Source organism: Neoarius graeffei, chromosome 19, assembly GCF_027579695.1.
Source record: "Neoarius graeffei isolate fNeoGra1 chromosome 19, fNeoGra1.pri, whole genome shotgun sequence".
Classification (NCBI taxonomy): Eukaryota; Metazoa; Chordata; class Actinopteri; order Siluriformes; family Ariidae; genus Neoarius; species Neoarius graeffei.
The window spans coordinates 43,993,138-44,013,676 of record NC_083587.1 but is presented as its reverse complement, the minus strand read 5'-3'; the positions used below and the strand labels follow the sequence as shown (position 1 = coordinate 44,013,676).

Genomic DNA, 20,539 nt, shown 5'->3' with positions numbered 1-20,539 from the left:
CGTGACGTCGGGAAACTGCCGGTGCTTTTTGAGTCACGGGAAAGTGGTCAGGCTCGCTCTCTTCTGATTGGTTTTTGACTGGATTACTCGAGAAAATCAATCAGATAACTTTTATAGCGATGTTCTCTCGCTCTCACTGTTTCTGATGAAGTATTCAGCAAAATTTTCCATCTGCTAGTTTTGATGTTATGCTTCATGGGAAACTTTGAAGTGAGTTTTCATAGCTTTACCTACTTATTTGTTAAAATCAAATTGATTCATGTAAATAAATAACTATTTTAGAATATAACTGTAGTTGTTTTTTTTTTTCGTTTCCATTTCCGGTTGAGAGTACGTCGTGCGCATTCTGGCTGCCGCTTCTCACCAGAGCTTTTTTTTTATTTTATTTTTATTTTCTTTCTTTTTCTATTTTCATGTTTTTATTTATTTATTTTTTTCTGTGTATTTGTGTAGTTTGATGTTTGTTTGAGCGTTTTTGTCCGCTGGTTGTGGTGTAGCTCCAGACCCAGATTTGGGCGTCGGTTTCCTCCAGGCCTTGGTTCGCCGTGGGTGATGCCTGTGCTCCCAGCTAATGGACTGCAGTGAGCCTGTTGCTCATTTTACATCGTGGTTGTCCAGTGCTCTGTGCTTTAGTGCTTGGCGTGATGTTCCGAGCGATGTTGCTCGGTGGCGTTGCAGCAGCTGTGCAGGTGGTTTGGGACACACCAGCGCTCTGCGTGGCGGAGCTTCTCTGCTCACTTTGTGGATCCATGGCGTGGTGTTCGAGCGACGTTGCTGACGGTGTCACGGCGGCGGTGCTGGAGATGTGGGACTCGTTTTCGTGCGCCTTTTGGTGGGACTGTGGCTGCTACACCACGGGAATTACATCCTGACCCCCACTTGGTGGACTTTTTTACTTTTTATTTTTTAATTTATTATTATTATTATTATTATTATTATTATTATTATTATTATTTATTATTATTTTTTTCCTTGTCTATAACTGTAAAGCGTCCTTGGGTTTCTCGAAAGGCGCTATATAAATTTCTCATCTCATTATCTCTAGCCGCTTTATTCTGTCCTACAGGGTCGCAGGCAAGCTGGAGCCTATCCCAGCTGACTACGGGCGAAAGGCGGGGTACACCCTGGGCAAGTCGCCAGGTCATCACAGGGCTGACACATAGACACAGACAACCATTCACACTCACATTCACACCTACAGTCAATTTAGAGTCATCAGTTAACCTAACCTGCATGTCTTTGGACTGTGGGGGAAACCGGAGCACCCGGAGGAAACCCACGCGGACACGGGGAGAACATGCAAACTCCGCACAGAAAGGCCCTCGCCGGCCACGGGGCTCAAACCCGGGCCTTCTTGCTGTGAGGCAATAGTGCCAACCACTACACCACCGTGCCACCCGCTATATAAATTTAACTTATTATTATTATTATTATTATTATTATTATTATTATATTGAGATCTTAGTGGTTGGAATGATACTTTTAAAAAACCGGAAGTCAGAAACGCGAGTGTCAGTTTCAATTCAATTAATGTGAATTGTTTATTGGATGCGGCTCACACAGTTTTTTCGAGGTTCGCCTTGAAAGCTGTGAATATTATCATTTATATTATTTCATATAAACACTCGTAAGCCCTACTTTTGACAAATACAAAAGCCTACAGAGCACAAAGAGGGTATTAGAAATATTCTTTTATTACTTTTTTTGAGTGTACCGATAACATTTTTACCCAATAAGCATAATTAATACTAATTGAATACAAATTTGCATATTTAACTAATATTTCAAACTTTGTATTCAGTATACAACCATCTATGTGTCTGCCAATGTCCATGTAAATATCTTGAAAAATAAAAATGTTATTAAGAAAAAACATTTGATCCCGTTTGTTAATGAGGCCCATTTTGGACCAGGTTATCTTAATATATAATATTATGGCAGTTTTTTAAAAATTAAGCCATTTTTTCAGTCTTTGATTTGTAATATCTCAAGAATGGATAAACGTATTTTAATTCTGTAAAAAGTACACTGTTCTGCATTCAATTCTGAATTCAGTGAGAGCAGTTTCAAGTAATTTGGACTGAATTTGAATTTTCACTTGATATGCCTACTTATAGAGGTTTTCGACCCACGTGACCGTTGCCATGTCAACAAGCAGACGGCGCCATTTTGACGGTCATAAATATGGCGACTACCGGTAGCGATACACTGTTGATCATGATGAAGTCTTATTGTCGAGTATTTTATCCGGCCTAGATGACGCGAGTAAGAAGCGATATCACCAGAAAATCAATGATGCTGGTGCACGTGATCCGTACACGTTACCAGGCTATCTTTTTCTGGCTTTGCAGCACTGCAGCGCGGGTGATCTTCCTGACCTGCAGTCAGGCATGTGGGAAATACCAGGGAAAAAACATAAAAGAAAAAGGAGCGAGATGCAGAAAACACCTTCACTATCCAGCGACGTAGGGCATTTACAGGGCGAGCAGAGGGAGAGGTATTTGCAAAAATTGAGGTTAGCAGGCTTAGAGAACGACGTTTACCTGCTTCCACCAGGATTGTTCACTGACGTACGGAAGTACACGAAGCCCTCGTCTTTACCTGACTTCGGCCCACATGATCTGTATACCTATGTCGTTAAAAACCAGGCTGGGTAACATGCCTACATCAGCGGGTCGTCCCTGGAGCCGGTGGTCACCATCTTATTACAGCTAAGGTTTGTTCACATTTTCATTTACTTTCGGGCCTCAGGATAAACAAAATGTTATTAAATGTCATTGAAATAACTTCTTAGTCTGTTGAGACATGGCCCGTTATAAATTTGCTGTTACCAGGCAATGACCAAGAACTGTATTATTAGGGTCGGTGTAGTTGTAGCAGTGCACTAGCAGCTAGCTGTTAGCACTAGCTAATGTCAACAACAGTAGCTAGTATGTTACTGTAGCAATGTTTACGTTCAGTCATTTGGATGACTGTTAAAACCTTTCAGTCTCAAGTTTTTCCTTTACTGTATTTACTAGTTTACTGAGCTAGCACGCTCGCTCCCAGCCTGCCCGAGCCAGCGCGCTCGCTCCCAGCCTGCCCGAGCCAGCGCGCTCGCTCCCAGTCTGCCCGAGCGCGCTAGCTCAGTAAACTAGTAAATACAGTAAAGGAAAAACTTGAGACTGAAAGGTTTAAACAGTCATCCAAATGACTGAACGTAAACATTGCTACAGTAACATACCAGCTACTGTTGTTGACATTAGCTAGCTTGACCTTCAAAATGGCGGACACCGGGGCGTCACGTGACCTGTGACGTCACGTCGAAATCCTCTATAGCATGAAACAGCCCTGCAAACAGTGTTAAGTGCTTTACAATTATAACTGCCATCAACATTATTTGAGAGGTGTTCTATATTACACTTTGTTGTAGGCCTATTTTTTTCCTCTTTCAGATGAAACCTGAACATGCCGTTTGGACTATCCATCCATCCATCCATCCATCCATCCATCCATCCATCATCTGTAGCCGCTTTACCCTGTCCTACAGGGTCGCAGGCAAGCTGGAGCCTATCCCAGCTGACTATGGGCGAGAGGCGGGGTACACCCTGGACAAGTCGCCAGGTCATCACAGGGCTGATACATAGAGACAAATAACCATTCACACCTACGGTTAATTTAGAGCCACCAATTAGCCTAACCTGCATGTCTTTGGACTGTGGGGAAAGCACCTGGAGGAAACCCAAGCGGACACAAGGAGAACATGCAAACTCCGCACAGAAAGGCCCTCGTCGGCTGCTGGGCTCAAACCCAGGACCTTCTTGCTGTGAGGCGACAGTGCTAACCACTACACCACCATGCCGCCCCGTTTGGACTACCTTGGCCAAAATATTTTGGTGGCATCTTTAATAAATATAGTGACGTGATCTTATATACTGTGTAGCACTGTGCTGCAGTGGTTAGCACTGTCACAGCAAGAACGTTCTGGGTTAGTGTTCAGGACTCAATCACAGTCTCAATCTTTGAGTCTATGCTAAAAACATGCTGGTTTCATCAGGCATTTTGTTTAACACTCTTTCTCCTTTGTAATGGTGCAGACCTGGGATATGGTAAGCTGGGATATTTGGATGCTGTCGCCCCACTCTTTCTCATGCAGCACTGATTATGTGTCACTTATTGCTGATATGTGATCCAAGTTAAAACCCAGTCAGCCCTGTAACATCAAAAATTGGTAGATGACCAATGCCAGCTGAAACAGTGTCACAGTCACTCAATACCGAACACTGGGTAACTGAGAGCAAATACAAATCTTATCTATTTTAGTGCAGCTAGTGTTAAGAGGAGGGCGGCACGGTGGTGTAGTGGTTAGCACTGTCACCTCACAGCAAGAAGGTCCTGGCGAGGGCCTTTCTGTGTGGGGTTTGCATCTTCTCCCCGTGTCTGCATGGGTTTCCTCCAGTTTCCCCCACAGTCCAAAGACATGCAGGTTAGGCTAATTGGTGGCTCTAAGGCCAAGTTTACATTAGACCGTATCTGTCTCGTTTTCTTCGCGGATGCACTGTCCGTTTACATTAAAACGCCTGGAAACGCCGGGAAACGGGAATCCGACAGGGTCCACGTATTCAATCCAGATCGTGTCTGGTCCGGTGCTGTGTAAACATTGAGAATACGCGGATACGCTGTGCTGAGCTCTAGCTGGCGTCGTCATTGGACAACGTCACTGTGACATCTACCTTCCTGATTCGCTGGCGTTGGTCATGTGACGCGACTGCTGAAAAATGGCGCGGACTTCCATCTTGTATCACCTTTCATTAAAGAGTATAAACGTATGAAAATACTGCAAATACTGATGCAAATACTGCCCATTGTGTAGTTATGATGGTCTTTAGGCTTACCATCCTTCCACTTGCAAGTGGTAAGTGACTTGCGCACAGCGGCTCAGTCCCGAATCACTGCTCGTGCGCTTCACTCGCGCGCTCTGTGAGCTGCGCAGGGCCGGAGTGCGCACCCTCCAGAGGGCACTCGCTGTTCAGGGCGGAGTGATTTGGAGCGCAGCCGCTGAGGAGGAAGCGATGAGCCGCACTGACACATTTCTCAACTTACGTGCCGAATTAGTCATGTGATTAGCGTATCCGTGTATTGGCTTTGCTGTGTGCACGCGAATCGTGTATTGGCGTTGCTGTGTGCACGCTAATCGTTTTTAAAAACGTTAATTTGATGATCCGCTGATACGGTCTAATGTAAACCCCACCTAAATTGACCGTAGGTGTGAATGTGAGTGTGAATGGTTATTTGTCTCTGTGTCAGCCCTGCGATAACCTGGCGACTTGTCCAGGGTGTACCCCGCCTCTCGCCCATAGTCAGCTGGGAAAGGCTCCAGCTTGCCTGTGACCCTGTAGAACAGGATAAAGCGGCTACAGACAATGGATGGATGGTGTTAAGACAAAGCCCTACCTTCATCTTGCTAGCAGCAATGTCCTGGTCATAGTGCTCAAGCATGTTAGGGAAGAAGGTCATGTTGTATGGCATGTCGTGGCACCACTGCACCTGCACAGGTTCGCAGGTGAACGAGCTGTGTGTGTGACATGTGTCCAGTAGCATCACACACACACCCAGCCAGAGCCAAGTGCAACTCCACATGGTGAATTGGTACTCCACACGGTTTTAGTACAAAACCAAAATTGCTTGGTCCTTTAACATGGGCACAACGGAAATAGTGTGTGGGTTGGCTTTTGGGCAAAAGGTCTGGCCGTATCCATGGAGACAAGCAGCACCTTGACTTTGTGACTCCACTACAATACACACAGGAGCCTGAAACAGAGTCACGGAAATTACAGAATGCAGTAAACATGTCAGATACACATGTCCAGTGTTAGCAATTTTTAATACGTTTTCAATAAACAGCTATTTGTGTAGCCTATTATAGATATATAGGCGGATTTGTGGTTAGTGTTATCATAACTTCCTGACATTCCAGCATTATGTCCAGAAGTGGACAGTAACGAAGTACATTTACTTGAGTACTATACTTAAGTACACTTTTTGAGTATCTGTACTGTACTTGAGTATTTTTTCTGGAAACTTATGACTTTAACTTCACTACATTTGAAAGACAAATATCGTACTTTTTACTCCACTACATTTCTATCAAGGTCCTCGTTACTATGAAGCGGCTTTGAAAGTGGATGTTTTTTCTTTTTCCTAAAACGCGATTGATTTTTCTGCAGGTGACACTGAGACAGACTATCAGTAATCACTAGGGTCACATCACGTCCATAGACTGTGTATAAAATCAAGTTCAGTGATTTCTCAGCAGCGTTATTTGAACATGATGTAATTCTCCTATTTTATATTAAAAACTTTGGTCAAATATCTGTCACATTTTGCATTTTGTGCAATTTTTTTTACCTTGCGCAATGCCAGAAAAATTCAGTTGAAATCAAGCCATTTGAGGCGAATTGGTCCGCCTCTGAAAAAACTTGGCATTTGGATTTTCTGGCAAACGTTAATTTGTGTGACGTCACGTGCGGGATGCCTCCCTCTGAATCCTACATCAGCGCTGGCTTGTTTATCAGAAAACGACCTGGTGGTTTTCTGCAAATTTCTTAAATGTTATCACGTAATTATTAAAATGGTTAACAGATGTATCGTAGGAGGGTGTAGCAACATTACATTCTTCATCCAAAGGTGAAATAATATTGCACTCAGGTGACAATTCCATATTTCAATGCAAAAATCGCTAGCTGCTAAACTTGGTCTACACAGGCTGTGCACTGAAACCGTGCAAAGCTCTCGCAGCCTGCTGGCGCTTCCGCAGGTGACGTCACGAATCTGGCTCCAGACTCCCTTGGGATTTTTCCAGACGCGTTTTGTTATTTTATTTTTTTCTGCTGTAGACAGATGGCCTTGTGCAAAATTACCCTTCTGGATGAGTGTGTAAAGGGACATTCTTTCATATAAAAAAACCCATGAATTTGGTCCAGGATATGCACTTTAAACCAACATTTGGCCAGTGGGATCTGTACTTTGACTTCATTACTTAAGTTGGGTACTTTGTCCATCTCTGATTCGGTCTGAATCAGCAGCCTGATGAATGTTTCAGAGCAAATTGTAAAGAACAGATTCCTGTCGAATTTCCAAAATTACAAATGTAAAGAATCAATACAAAATCAAATTTCACAAATGTGATAACACTAACCTTTCAATTGAGTTGTATTGATTCTTTACAGTGGTGCTTGAAAGTTTGTGAACCCTTTAGAATTTTCTATATTTCTGCATAAATACGACCTAAAACAACATCAGATTTTCACACAAGTCCTAAAAGTAGATAAAGAGAACCCAGTTAAAGAAATTAGACAAATATTATACATGGGCATTTATTTATTGAGGAAAATGATCCAATATTACAGATCTGTGAGTAGCAAAAGTATGTGAACCTTTGCTTTCAGTATCTGGTGTGACCCCCTTGTGCAGCAATAACTGCAACTAAACGTTTCCGGTAACTGTTGATCAGTCCTGCACACCGGCTTGGAGGAATTTTAGCCCATTCCTCTGTACAGAACAGCTTCAACTCTGGGCTCTTGATGGGTTTCCTCACATGAACTGCTCGCTTCAGGTCCTTCCACAACATTTCGATTGGATTAAGGTCAGGACTTTGACTTGGCCATTCCAAAACATTAACTTTATTTTTTCTTTAACCATTCTTTGGTAGAACGACTCATGTGCTTAGGGTCGTTGTCTTGCTGCATGACCCACCTTCTCTTGAGATTCAGTTCACAGACAGATGTCCTGACATTTTCCTTTAGAATTCGCTGGAATAATTCAGAATTCATTGTTCCATCAATGATGGCAAGCCGTCCCGGCCCAGATGCAGCAAAAAAGGCTCAAACCATGATACTACCACTACCATGTTTCACAGATGGGAGAAGGTTCTTATGCTGGAATGCAGTGTTTTCCTTTCTCCAAACATAACGCTTCTCATTTAAACCAAAAAGTTCTATTTTGGTCTCATCCATCCACAAAACATTTTTCCAATAGCCTTCTGGCTTGTCCACGTGATCTTTAGCAAACTGCAGATGAGCAGCAATGTTCTTTTTGGGGAGCAGTGGCTTTCTCCTTGCAACCCTGTCATGCACACCATTGTTGTTCAGTGTTCTCCTGATGGTGGACTCATGACCATTAACCAATGTGAGAGAGGCCTTCAGTTGCTTAGAAATTACCCTGGGGTCCTTTGTGACCTCGCCGACTATTACACGCCTTGCTCTTGGAGTGATCTCTGTTGGTCGACCACTCCTGGGGAAGGTAACAATGGTCTTGAATTTCCTCCATTTGTACACAATCTGTCTGACGGTGGATTGGTGGAGTCCAAACTCTTTAGAGATGGTTTTGAAGCTTTTCCAGCGTGATGAGCATCAACAACGCTTTTTCTGAGGTCCTCAGAAATCTCACCACGATACACTTCCACAAACGTGTGTTGTGAAGATCAGACTTTGATAGATCCCTGTTCTTTAAATAAATCACACCTGATTGTCATCCCATTGATTAAAAACTCTAATTTCACCTTCGAATTAACTGCTAAGGTGGCACGGTGGTGTAGTGGTTAGCGCTGTCGCTTCACAGCAAGAAGGTCCGGGTTCGTGGCCGGCGAGGGCCTTTCTGTGCGGAGTTTGCATGTTGTCCGCGTGAGTTTCCTCCGGTTTCCCCCAAAGACATGCAGGTTAGGTTAACTAGTGACTCTAAATTGACCGTGAGTGTGAATGGTTGTCCGTGTCTACGTGTCAGCCCTGTGATGACCTGGTGACTTGTCCAGGGTGTACCCCGCCTTTCGCCTGTAGTCAGCTGGGATAGGCTCCAGCTTGCCTGCGACCCTGTAGAACAGGATAAAGCGGCTAGAGATAATGAGATGAGATATGTAATATTGGATCATTTTCCTCAATAAATAAATGACCAAGTATAATATTTGTGTCTCATTTGTTTAACTGGGTTCTCTTTATCTACTTTTAGGACTTGTGTGAAAATCTGATAATGTTTTCGGTCATATTTATGCAGAAATATAGAAAATTCTAAAGGGTTCACAAACTTTCAAGCACCACTGGAGCTTTGTAATTTTGGAAATTAGATTGAAATTTGCTCTGAAACATATTTATCAGGCTGCTGATTCAGACCGAATGCTGGAATGTCGGGAAGTTAGTCTTTAGTCCCCGCCTGGAAGTCGGCTGTGTTTGTATATGCTGTATATACATCTGATCAACCTAAATTGATGTTGTCAATTCAAAATACACAAATCTACACGTTTAGAATGAGCTTAGTCGAGTTTGTGTTGATTATTTTTGTCCAAGTTCGACAAATCGGACGTTTTCTTTGTCCCACACGGAAGTCTCATGTCGACCATTTCACAGTAGTTGTAGTTTTGTGTGTTTTCATGAGCCAAATACAGACTGAAGGCTAGAACTTAGCTTAGCTTAGCTTACTATCAATCACAGTCGGTCTAGGTTAGTTTGCTTTTATTCTGTAGCTCATGTACACATACACTTACGTACAATTCCTGTTCTTCGTCACATACTGCAGCTTCCAAAACAAAGTTTATTAAGATCTTCTTTCTTTCTTTCTTTCTTTCTTTCTGTTAGAGTACCATCACAGCTCTGGAGTTCAGGACTTCCTGGGAATGAAGGAATACGTTTCAGTAAAGTAGAATATGTGCAGGTGATCTGATTTAGATTTCATACACACCGAACACGAAAACTACAGAAAAACCAGTTGGACAGTGAGAGAGAGAGAGAGAGAGAGAGAAGTTGAAAAGTGAAGCCTAAGAGTCTCAGATGCCCTCCAGTGGCTGTACTCTCTGTAACCCCACCCAAACATGTGCTAATGCATTTTTTTAACATAGTTACTGGGAGGCCAAATGGTCTATAAACTATCCCCATAAATAAATCTCATCTCATCTCATCATCTCTAGCCGCTTTATCCTGTTCTACAGGGTCGCAGGCAAGCTGGAGCCTATCCCAGCTGACTATGGGCGAAAGGCGGGGTACACCCTGGACAAGTCCCCAGGTCATCACAGGGCTGACACATAGACACAGACAACCATTCACACTCACATTCACACCTACGGTCAATTTAGAGTCACCAGTTAACCTAACCTGCATGTCTTTGGACTGTGGGGGAAACCGGAGCACCCGGAGGAAACCCACGCGGACAACATGCAAACTCCACACAGAAAGGCCCTCGCCGGCCATGGGGCTCGAACCCAGGACCTTCTTGCTGTGAGGCGACAGCGCTAACCACTACACCACCGTGCCGCCCCCATAAATAAATATATACCATATACTAAGTTAGTTCTAATATAACAATCAACCCTAATATCTTATAACATAGATCTTCGTTTTCCTTGTTAAATGTATACTTACATGGTACTTGGTTAATTAATTGTAACTGATTGAACCAAATGATAAGACATAACTTGGTTTAAAATTTGGTCTCCCAGTGAAGCTGGTTTGGCACTGACTAGGAGACCAAAACGAAGATCTATGTTATAAGATATTAGGGTTGATTGTTATATTAGAACTAACTTAGTATATGGTATATATGGTATATATTTATGGGGATAGTTTATATATTTATATTTATTTATACCATGTAAGTATGCATGGTGGGCGGCACGGTGGTGTAGTGGTTAGCGCTGTCGCCTCACAGCAAGAAGGTCCTGGGTTCGAGCCCCGGGGCCGGCGAGGGCCTTTCTGTGCGGAGTTTGCATGTTCTCCCCGTGTCCACGTGGGTTTCCTCCGGGTGCTCCGGTTTCCCCCATAGTCCAAAGACATGCAGGTTAGGTTAACTGGTGACTCTAAATTGACCGTAGGTGTGAATGTGAGTGTGAATGGTTGTCTATGTGTCAGCCCTGTGATGACCTGGCGACTTGTCCAGGGTGTACCCCGCCTTTCGCCCGTAGTCAGCTGGGATAGGCTCCAGCTTGCCTGCGACCCTGTAGAAGGATAAAGCGGCTAGAGATAATGAGATGAGATGAGTATGCATGGTATAAATAAATGAAAGGAGTGGGAAGAAGTACAATACTTTTTTAATTTCCCACCCCTTTTTAACTACCCCGAAATCCAAACTACATTAATACACCTATAAAAAATATATACCATATATACAGTTCATGAATATCTATATAAATATATAATTACAAAAATAAATATATACTACATACCATATATATACAGTTATTATATTATTTATTTCATTTGGTTCAATCAGTTACAATTAATTAACCAAGTACCATGTAAGTATACATTTAACAAGGAAAACGAAGATCTATGTTATAAGATATTAGGGTTGATTGTTATATTAGAACTAACTTAGTATATGGTATATATGGTATATATTTATTTATGGGGATAGTTTATATATTTATATTTACAGGGATAGGTATGTAGTAGATATTTATTTTTGTAATTATATATTTATATAGATATTTATGAAGTGTATATATGGTATGTAGTATATATTTATTTTTGTAATTAAATATTTATATAGATATTTATTAAGTGTATATATTTATTTTTGTAATTATATATTTATATAGATATTCATGAAGTGTATATATGGTATCTATTTTTATAGGTGTATTAATGTAGTTTGGATTTCGGGGTAGTTAAAAAGGGGTGGGAAATTAAAGTATTGTACTTCTTCCCACTCCTTTTTCGAACAATGTGCGGTGTTTTGTAATGTCTTAGCTCTTTATGTTATTTTATTTTTTTTAATTTCTTGTTTTCTTTCTTTTGTATGTACAAATAGTTACATACATTTTTATACATGTTCGAAATAAAAATACATTCATTCATTCAATTCATATACACACAAGATCATGCTGGTTAAGAAAAACAAAACTAAAATTTGGTTACTGAGATGGCTGATGTCAGAATCCGATGTCATTACTGTGTAACTTTGAGTGTCTTTGACATAACATTTGTGCTTGGTAATTGCTCTTGATAGCTGTGTAGTCACTGTAGTGTGTTTGTCTGTATGGTGATTGGTGTACCATTTTGCATCACAGAATATGCCGCAGCGGTGCAGCTGCATGGACTCTGGGGCCTGTGATTGTATTGCCCAGACCAGTTGGTCTCCTAGTGGAAAATCATTAAAAAATGCTCTGATACACACTGACAATAAAGTGAATTCAGCAGAGATGGACAAAGTACCCAACTTCATTACTTAAGTCAAAGTACAGATCCCACTGAAGAAGAAACCTTTATTCGTCACATGCACACTTCAAGCACAGTGAAATTCATCCTCTGCATTTAACCCATCTGAAGCAGTGAACACACGCGCACACACACCCAGAGCAGTGGGCAGCAGGGGCATCTCTAGGCCTTTTTTACTGGGGCACGTGCCCCAGTAAAAATCAGCTGTGCCCCAGTAAGAAAATGTTGAAAGATTTTCGTAACACACTAGTTTCTTTGGCAGATCATTTATCTACTGTAAGTTGTAGGACAGAGTGTGTTTCAAACTTCTATCGCCTCTTCTTTCTAACTAACTTTCTGATTGGTCTGGGAGATTCTCACTGTAAACATAGCGTGCGTGCGGCATGCCACGAGTCCATTTAGCCTACTGGAGAGATGAGTCTACTCTTTGGATGAGTCAGAGAACGGGCTCTGGATGAGTTAAGGTAGCGCGAAGTTTTTGCAACAAAACTAAGCAAACCATATTCTAACAAACCCATTAAACTACATTGAATTAAACGATATTAAATTACTTTTCCAGATGGATATCAGACAATTCTTCTCACGAAGCAGAGACAGGGGCAGGGAAACAGTGACAGATGAGGAGGATGGTGAGAGAGGTAAGATTAAGGTTGTAGGCTATGTGCTAGTCAGTCATAACTAACCAGCTAAGTTCGTGAATCGTGAGAGTTGAGGTGACACGTTTAGCATCAGCATGCATTAAAAGCCCAAATGCCAACAATAAATTTTTTGGGGACTGGGATGTGTTTTCCATCTCGTTGACCTATTCCTCGCATAACTTCATCCACGAGAGCATGAGAATTATCCACTTTGCATAGGTTAGGGACAGGAACGTTAAGGTGCATTGTGTGTGTGTGGGGGGGGGGGCATTTTGTGTGTGTGTCGGGGGGGCAGTGCCCCAGTAAAGCTTAATTCCTAGTGACGCCCCTGGTGGGCAGCCATACTACAGCGCCCGGGGAGCAGTCAGGGGTTAGGTACCTTCCTCAAGGGCACTTCAGCCCAAGGCCGCCCCACGTCAACCTAACTGCATGTCTTTGGGGGGAAACCGGAGCACCCGGAGGAAACCCACGCAGACATGGAGAGAACATGCAAACTCCATACAGAAAGGCCCTCGCCGGCCACTGGGTTCGAACCTGGAACCTTCTTGCTGTGAGGCGACCGTGCCGCCCACCACTGGTCAAATGTTACTCTGATACAAGTTAAATTTCTACTTAAGTTAAAGTACTTGCTTTTAAAAATACTTAAGTATTAAAAGTACATTTTTCTGTCAGATTCTTTACGGTGGTGTAGTGGTTAGCACGGTTGCCTCACAGCAAGAAGGTTCCGGGTTTGAACCCAGTGGCCGGTGAGGGCCTTTCTGTGTGGAGTTTGCACGTTCTCCCCATGTCTGCGTGGGGGTGCTCCGGTTTCCCACACAATCCAAAGACATGCAGTTAGGTTGACGTGGGGCGGCTTTGGGCTGAGGTGCCCTTGAGCAAGGTACCTAACCCCTGACTGCTCCCTGGGTGCTCTGGTGTGGCTGCCCACTGCTCTGGGTGTGTGTGCGTGTGTTCACTGCTTCAGATGGGTTAAATGCAGAGGATGAATTTCACTGTGCTTGAAGTGTGCATGTGACGAACAAAGGTTTCTTCTCTTCTTATTATTATTATTAGTTATGCCAGCGTTTCTCAACCTTTTTTCAGTCATGGCACCCTTCAGAAGTATGCAAATTCTCAAGGCACCCCCATATAAAATATGCGCAGTCATGCTGACCATACGCTGACCCCGGCAGTGACGTTGTGACATGGGAAAGGGGGCCGTGAGACAAATTTTGATGATGCATGAAGCGGCGATGATCTGCATTAGTGTAACTATCGTTTTTTGGAATTTTAATTCATTTTATTTATTTCAATGTTAGAATATATAATTTTTTGACAGTACCCCTAACGAAGCCAGACGTCACCCCAGGGTGCCGCGGCACCCCGGTTGAGAAAGGCTGAGTTATGCTGTCATATTTAGTTTTGCCGGAGTCCCTGCTTGTACTCAGTGCAATATGTACACTGTTCCTACTTATTCAGGTGACATTGGGCATACCTAACAACCTGTGTTTTCTCGTCCCTCTGAGTTACATGTCGGTCCTGGGATCAAGATGCTGACCTCTTCTGCTCCTCGGACCTGCCTGATCCATCCTGGTGCCCTGTGTCTGGTTGGAGTCTCATCGCATCGCTCCTGTGGAGGGCAGCCCCATGTGGACAGCGGGGGTCGCGCCTGGAGGACGCTCTGGACTCTTGCAGTGGTGCTTTTGTGGCTGGGGACTGCAGTTGACTTGCTGACTTTAGGACTGCGGTTGTCGTGAACAGTTTTGGGCTCAGGTTTCCATCAGTGGGGGGTTTATGGCATCAACGAAGCTGACTTTTTGTTAGGACTGTTAATGTTATAGTCATGTTGTCTGTTGTTGCCCGGATGGGGATGGGTCCCCTTTTGAATCTGGTTCCTCTCGAGGTTTCTTCCTCATGTCGTGTGAGGGAGTTTTTTCTTGCCACCGTCGCCACAGGTGTGCTCATTGGGGATAGATTAGGGATAAAATTAGCTCATATTTTAAGTTGTTCAAATTCTGTAAAGCTGCTTTGCGACAATGTTTATTGTTAAAAGTGCTATACAAATAAACTTGACTTGACTATTGTCACTGCACATTACTATACAACGAAACACTGTTTGAGGGCTCAGATCACAGCAGCATATCAATAAATTATATATATATATATATATATATATATATATATATATATATATATATGGGGCGGCACGGTGGTGTAGTGGTTAGCACTGTTGCCTCACAACAAGAAGGTCCTGGGTTCGAGCCCAGTGGCCGGTGAGGGCCTTTCTGTGTGGAGTTTGCATGTTCTCCCGGTGTCTGTGTGGGTTTCCTCCAGGTGCTCCGGTTTCCCCCAAAGACATGCAGGTTAGGTTAACTGGTGGCTCTAAATTGACCATAGGTGTGAGTGTGAATGGTTGTTTGTCTCCATGTCAGCCCTGCGATAACCTGGCGACTTGTCCAGGGTGTACCCTGCCTCTCGCCCATAGTCAGCTGGGATAGGGTCCCGCTTGCCTGTGGCCCTGTAGAACAGGATAAGCGGCTACAGATAATGGATGGATGGATGGATATATATATAAAACCTTTTAAAAAGTGGCATATAATCAAATCAATCAAAGTCTTTCCCATGCCATGTGGCGCATAGGGCGGTGCCAATCTCCGTTTCTGTAGTCCTCGGCTTCTCGCCTATTACATAGCTAGGGTTACAGTGGGGGGCTAGTCCTCTGGTAACCACGAGAGTTTGACTCCCCACTCACATCTGTATTGCAGCGTGCCTTGCCAGACGGTAGTACAGTAGGTACCATTTTTATGATGGTCTTTGGTATGACCCGACCGTGAGTAGAACTCCCGATCTCCCGATCAAGAAGCAGACACGCTAACCACTAGGCCAACTCACGGTCAATGGCATATGAGCAGCAGTATAAATTGCAGTATGTGATTATTCAATGTAGCCAAACACAGTAAGGCGCAGAGTGAGAGTCCAAGTCCGGATCAGGCCTCCAGCAGAGCTTTTACAGCCCTGGGGAAGAAGCTATTTTGGTGTCTTGCTGTTTGTGACTTTATGACCCAAAGCCTGCCAGAGGGGAGGGTGTCAAAAAGACATTGTCCGGAGTGAGTGCAGTCAGTCCTAATCTTTGTGGCTCTGTTTCTCAGCCTGGCAGAGTAAATCTGTTTCAGGGATTGGAGATGGGTACCAATGATTTTTGACGCAGTCCTGATGATCCACTGCAGATCTTTCCTCTCCTCTGAGGTGCAGCTGGAGAACCACACTATGCATCCATAGCTCAGAACACTTTGTATGGTGCACTGGTCGAAGTTGGTAAGGAGCTTCTGTGAGAGCCCAGTTCTCCTTAGGGATCACAGGAAGAAGAGTCTCTGCTGGGCCTTCTTCACCACCTCTCTGATGTTCACTCTGCATGTCAGGTCCTCTGAGAGGTGAACACTGAGGTACTTGAAGCTCTCCACCTGTTCCACCTCCTCTCCAGAGATCACCAGGCTGGCATTTGTTTTATCCGGTCGTTTTCTGAAGTCAATGACAAGCTCCTTTGTTTTGTTGGTGTTGAGGAGCAAGTTATTGTTCTGACACCATTGCACTGTTGTATTATTGCCATAATGCTTACACTACCTAATGTCATTACCAAAGACAGAAATGTGAATTTGCAAAATGAACGCATGCTGTACCATCATGGTGGTTTAATGTTAAGCTAGCTAGTCAGTGAAACTCCACCTGACATGCTAGCAAACTCTTTTCAAACTCAAAATCATATTGGGTAGCTAACGCTACTAGAAAAGAAAGATTTCTACATTCTGTTTATTTGGCAAGATTATGCGAAAACACATTTCTGAAAGGACTTCAGATGAGTTAGCGTTATTCATGTTAGCGTAACTCCATTTTTACATGCTAACTAACAGTGTCCAAGTTAACTAGTTATGTGTAAACATTAGCCGTGGACAAGGTGACGGCATCTTGGTGGGCAAATCCAGAGAAAGTCATTTGACTAACCAGACTGCATAGCTATTACAACGTTGTCGCTAGCTCTAAAAGCACCGACAACTTCGTTGCAAGCTTTCTTTTGGAATAAAATGTTTACATGCCTCAATATGCTTCCGTAGGTTGGATGGCGAGTTTTTGTAGGCTGTGATGTGGTTTAATTTTGGCAAACAAAGCAAACATTTAAAACAAAACTAATCTTTAATCCTTTCAGAAAACTGAAACATGGGTTCTAGGTAAAGCCATGGGTGTGTGCATTCCCCAGAAGAACCGCCTCCTTCCATTCTGCCATCAACTGATCGTGTTCAAATAACGCTGCTGAGAAATCACTGAACTTAATTTTTATACAGTCTGTGGACGTGACGTGACCCTAGTGATTACTGATCGGCTGTCTCAGTGACACCTACGAAAAAAACAATCACGTTTTAGAAAAGAAAAGGAAAAAACATCCACTTTCAAAGCTGCTTCATAGTAATGAGGAACGAGGACCTTGATAGAAATGTAGTGGAGTAAAAAGTACAATATTTGTCTTTCAAATGTAGTGAAGTTAAAGTCATAAGTTTCCAAAAAAAATACTCAAGTAAAGTACAGATACTCAAAAAGTGTCCTTTAGTGCAGTACTCAAGTAAATGTACTTCGTTACTGTCCACCTCTGGAATTCAGATACATTAACAAAAGATTGTTGGGAACATCATGAATCTAATTTCTTAAGTTTTGGATGGATAAGTGATACTGAAGCAGAGTATTGGTCGACATCAGCTACAGTACTGCCCAACAGTCCCATTATCACCAGTCCCACCATGGTTATTCCCATTACCAGTTGTACAGTGGTGCTTGAAAGTTTGAGAACCCTTTAGAACTGTCTATATTTCTGCATAAATATGACCTAAAACATCAGATTTTCACACAAGTCCTAAAAGTAGATAAAGAGAACCCAGTTAAACAAATGAGACAAAATATTATACTTGGTCATTTATTTATTGAGGAAAATGATCCAATATTCCATATCTGTGAGTGGCAAAAGTATGTGAACCTCTAGGATTAGCAGTTAATTTGAAGGTGAAATTAGAGTCAGGTGTTTTCAATCAATGGGATGACAATTAGGTGTGAGTGGGCACCCTGCTTTATTTAAAAAACAGGGATCTATCAAAGTCTGAGCTTCATAACATGTTTGTGGAAGTGTATCATGGCACGAACAAAGGAGATTTCTGAGGACCTCAGAAAAAGCGTTGTTGATGCTCATCGGGCTGGAAAAGGTTACAAAACCATCTCTAAAGAGTTTGGACTCCATCGATCCACAATCAGACAGACTGAGTACAAATGGAGGAGATTCAAGACCATTGTTACCCTTCCCAGCAGTGGTCGACCAACAAAGATCACTCCAAGAGCAAGGCGTGTAATAGTCGGCGAGGTCACAAAGGACCCCAGGGTAACTTCTAAGCAACTGAAGGCTTCTCTCACATTGGCTAATGTTCATGAGTCCACCATCAGGAGAACACGGAACAACAAATGGTGTACATGGCAGGGTTGCAAGGAGAAAGCCACTGCTCTCCAAAAAGAACATTGCTGCTCATCTGCAGTTTGCCAAAGATCACGTGAACAAGCCAGAAGGCTATTGGAAAAATCTTTTGTGGACGGATGAGACCAAAATAGAACTTTTTGGTTTAAATGAGAAGTGTTATGTTTGGAGAAAGGAAAACACTGCATTCCAGCATAAGAACCTTATTCCATCTGTGAAACATGTTGGTGGTAGTATCATGGTTTGGGCCTGTTTTGCTGCATCTGGGCCAGGACGGCTTGCCATCATTGATGGAACAATTAATTCTGAATTATTCCAGCGAATTCTAAAGGGAAATATCAGGACATCTGTCCATGAACTGAATCTCAAGAGGAGGTGGGTCATGCAGCAAGACAATGACCCTAAGCACACGAGTCGTTCTACCAAAGAATGGTTAAAGAAGAATAAAGTTAATGTTTTGGAATGGCCAAGTCAAAGTCCTGACCTTAATCCAATGGAAATGTTGTGGAAGGACCTGAAGCGAGCAGTTCATGTGAGGAAACCCACCAACATCCCAGAGTTGAAGCTGTTCTGTACGGAGGAATGGGCTAAAATTCCTCCAAGCTGGTGTGCAGGACTGATCAACAGTTACCGGAAACGTTTAGTTGCAGTTATTGCTGCACAAGGGGGTCACACCAGATACTGAAAGGAAAGGTTCACATATTTTTGCAACTCATAGATATGTAATATTGGATCATTTTCCTCAATAAATAAATGACCAAGTATAATGTTTTTGCCTCATTTGTTTAACTGGGTTCTCTTTATCTACTTTTAGGACTTGTGTGAAAATCTGACGATGTTTTAGGTCGTATTTATGCAGAAATATAGAAAATTCTAAAGGGTTCACAAACTTTCAAGCACCACTGTAGATTTAAATATTCATCAGGAAATAAGAAAAAAAATCAAAGGATATATCAGTGAGGGAAATTGTACAAAATTATTTTGATTTTTCTAAATATACATGTACATTTACAGATGGTTCTAAAGATCCCCCCCCCCCCCCCCCAAAAAAAAAAAGGATGTGCTGGATCAGCAGTGTATATCCCAAAGAAAAGAGTAAGTATTAAGAAGAGTGACCAACAATGTGACGGTGTATACAACAGAATTGGTGGCAATATTATTGGCCCTGGAATGGGTTAAAGAAAATGCAATAAACAAAACAGTCATAATCTCAGACAGTTACCCAGCATTGGAAAGTATTCAATCAGATAAATCATTTAGAACAATCAATGAAAACTTTAACTTTGTGTAAAATAGATTCCAAGGGCCCGGGCGGCACGAGGGTGTAGTGGTTAGTGCTGTCGCCTCACAGCAAGAAGGTCCGGGTTCGAGCCCCGTGGCCGGCGAGGGCCTTTCTGTGTGGAGTTTGCATGTTCTCCCCGTGTCCACGTGGGTTTCCTCCGGGTGCTCCAGTTTCCCCCACAGTCCAAAGACATGCAGGTTAGGCTAATTGGTGGCTCTAAATTGACTGTAGGTGTGAATGTGAGTGTGAATGGTTGTCTGTGTCTATGTGTCATCCCTGTGATGACCTGGCGACTTGTCCAGGGTGTACCCCGCCTTTCGCCCGTAGTCAGCTGGGATAGGCTCCAGCTTGCCTGCGACCCTGTAGAACAGGATAAAGCGGCTAGAGATAATGAGATGCGATGAGATGAGATTCCAAGGGCTTTATAACTAGTTTTCTTTGGGTACCTGCGCATGTTGGCGTGGAGAGAAATGAACAGGTTGACAAGCTGGCTAAGCAATCACTAAATAAAATAGAAATAGAATTGCAAATCCTAATTAGTAAGGCAGAGGCTAAGATTTACATCAAGTCCAACGCAAAGTCAGTCTGGCAGGAGTATTGGGACGGCAGTGAAACAGGAAGACATCTATACTACATTGAAAAACAGGTGAAGACTGGAAGGATAGGATCATGGAAGGAAAACCCTCAAAGCATATTGAGGTATTTCACTCACGTGACCAAGTCATGTGACGCTGCCATTTTGGACGGCACGGCTCGAATCAGTTTGAATGCGAGGAAGGCGACAAACGAAAAACAAAAGAAAAAGGAGCGAGATGCAGAAAACACCTTCACTATCCAGCGACGTAGGGCATTTACAGGGCGAGCAGAGGGAGAGGTATTTGCAAAAATTGAGGTTAGCAGGGTTAGAGAACGACGTTTACCTGCTTCCACCAGGATTGTTCACTGACAGCTAAGA

General features: G+C 42.9%; 1 protein-coding gene across 2 annotated transcripts in view; it reads right to left on the bottom strand.

Annotated features, from left to right (window-relative positions):
* Nucleotides 1-9,803, bottom strand: part of fzd6 (frizzled class receptor 6) — a 32,028-nt gene extending 22,225 nt beyond the window's left edge. The window contains exons 1-2 of one of the 2 annotated variants that reach the window (XM_060900119.1): nt 9,515-9,803; nt 5,434-5,790 (exon numbers count right to left, since the gene is read on the bottom strand). In XM_060900119.1, the coding sequence (XP_060756102.1) occupies nt 5,434-5,619 (186 nt within the window). In that variant the 5' untranslated portion in view covers nt 5,620-5,790; nt 9,515-9,803. The remainder of the gene's footprint in view (nt 1-5,433; nt 5,791-9,514) is intronic. The other variant, XM_060900118.1, reaches the window with a different exon arrangement.
* Between the last annotated feature and the right edge of the window lie 10,736 nt (nt 9,804-20,539).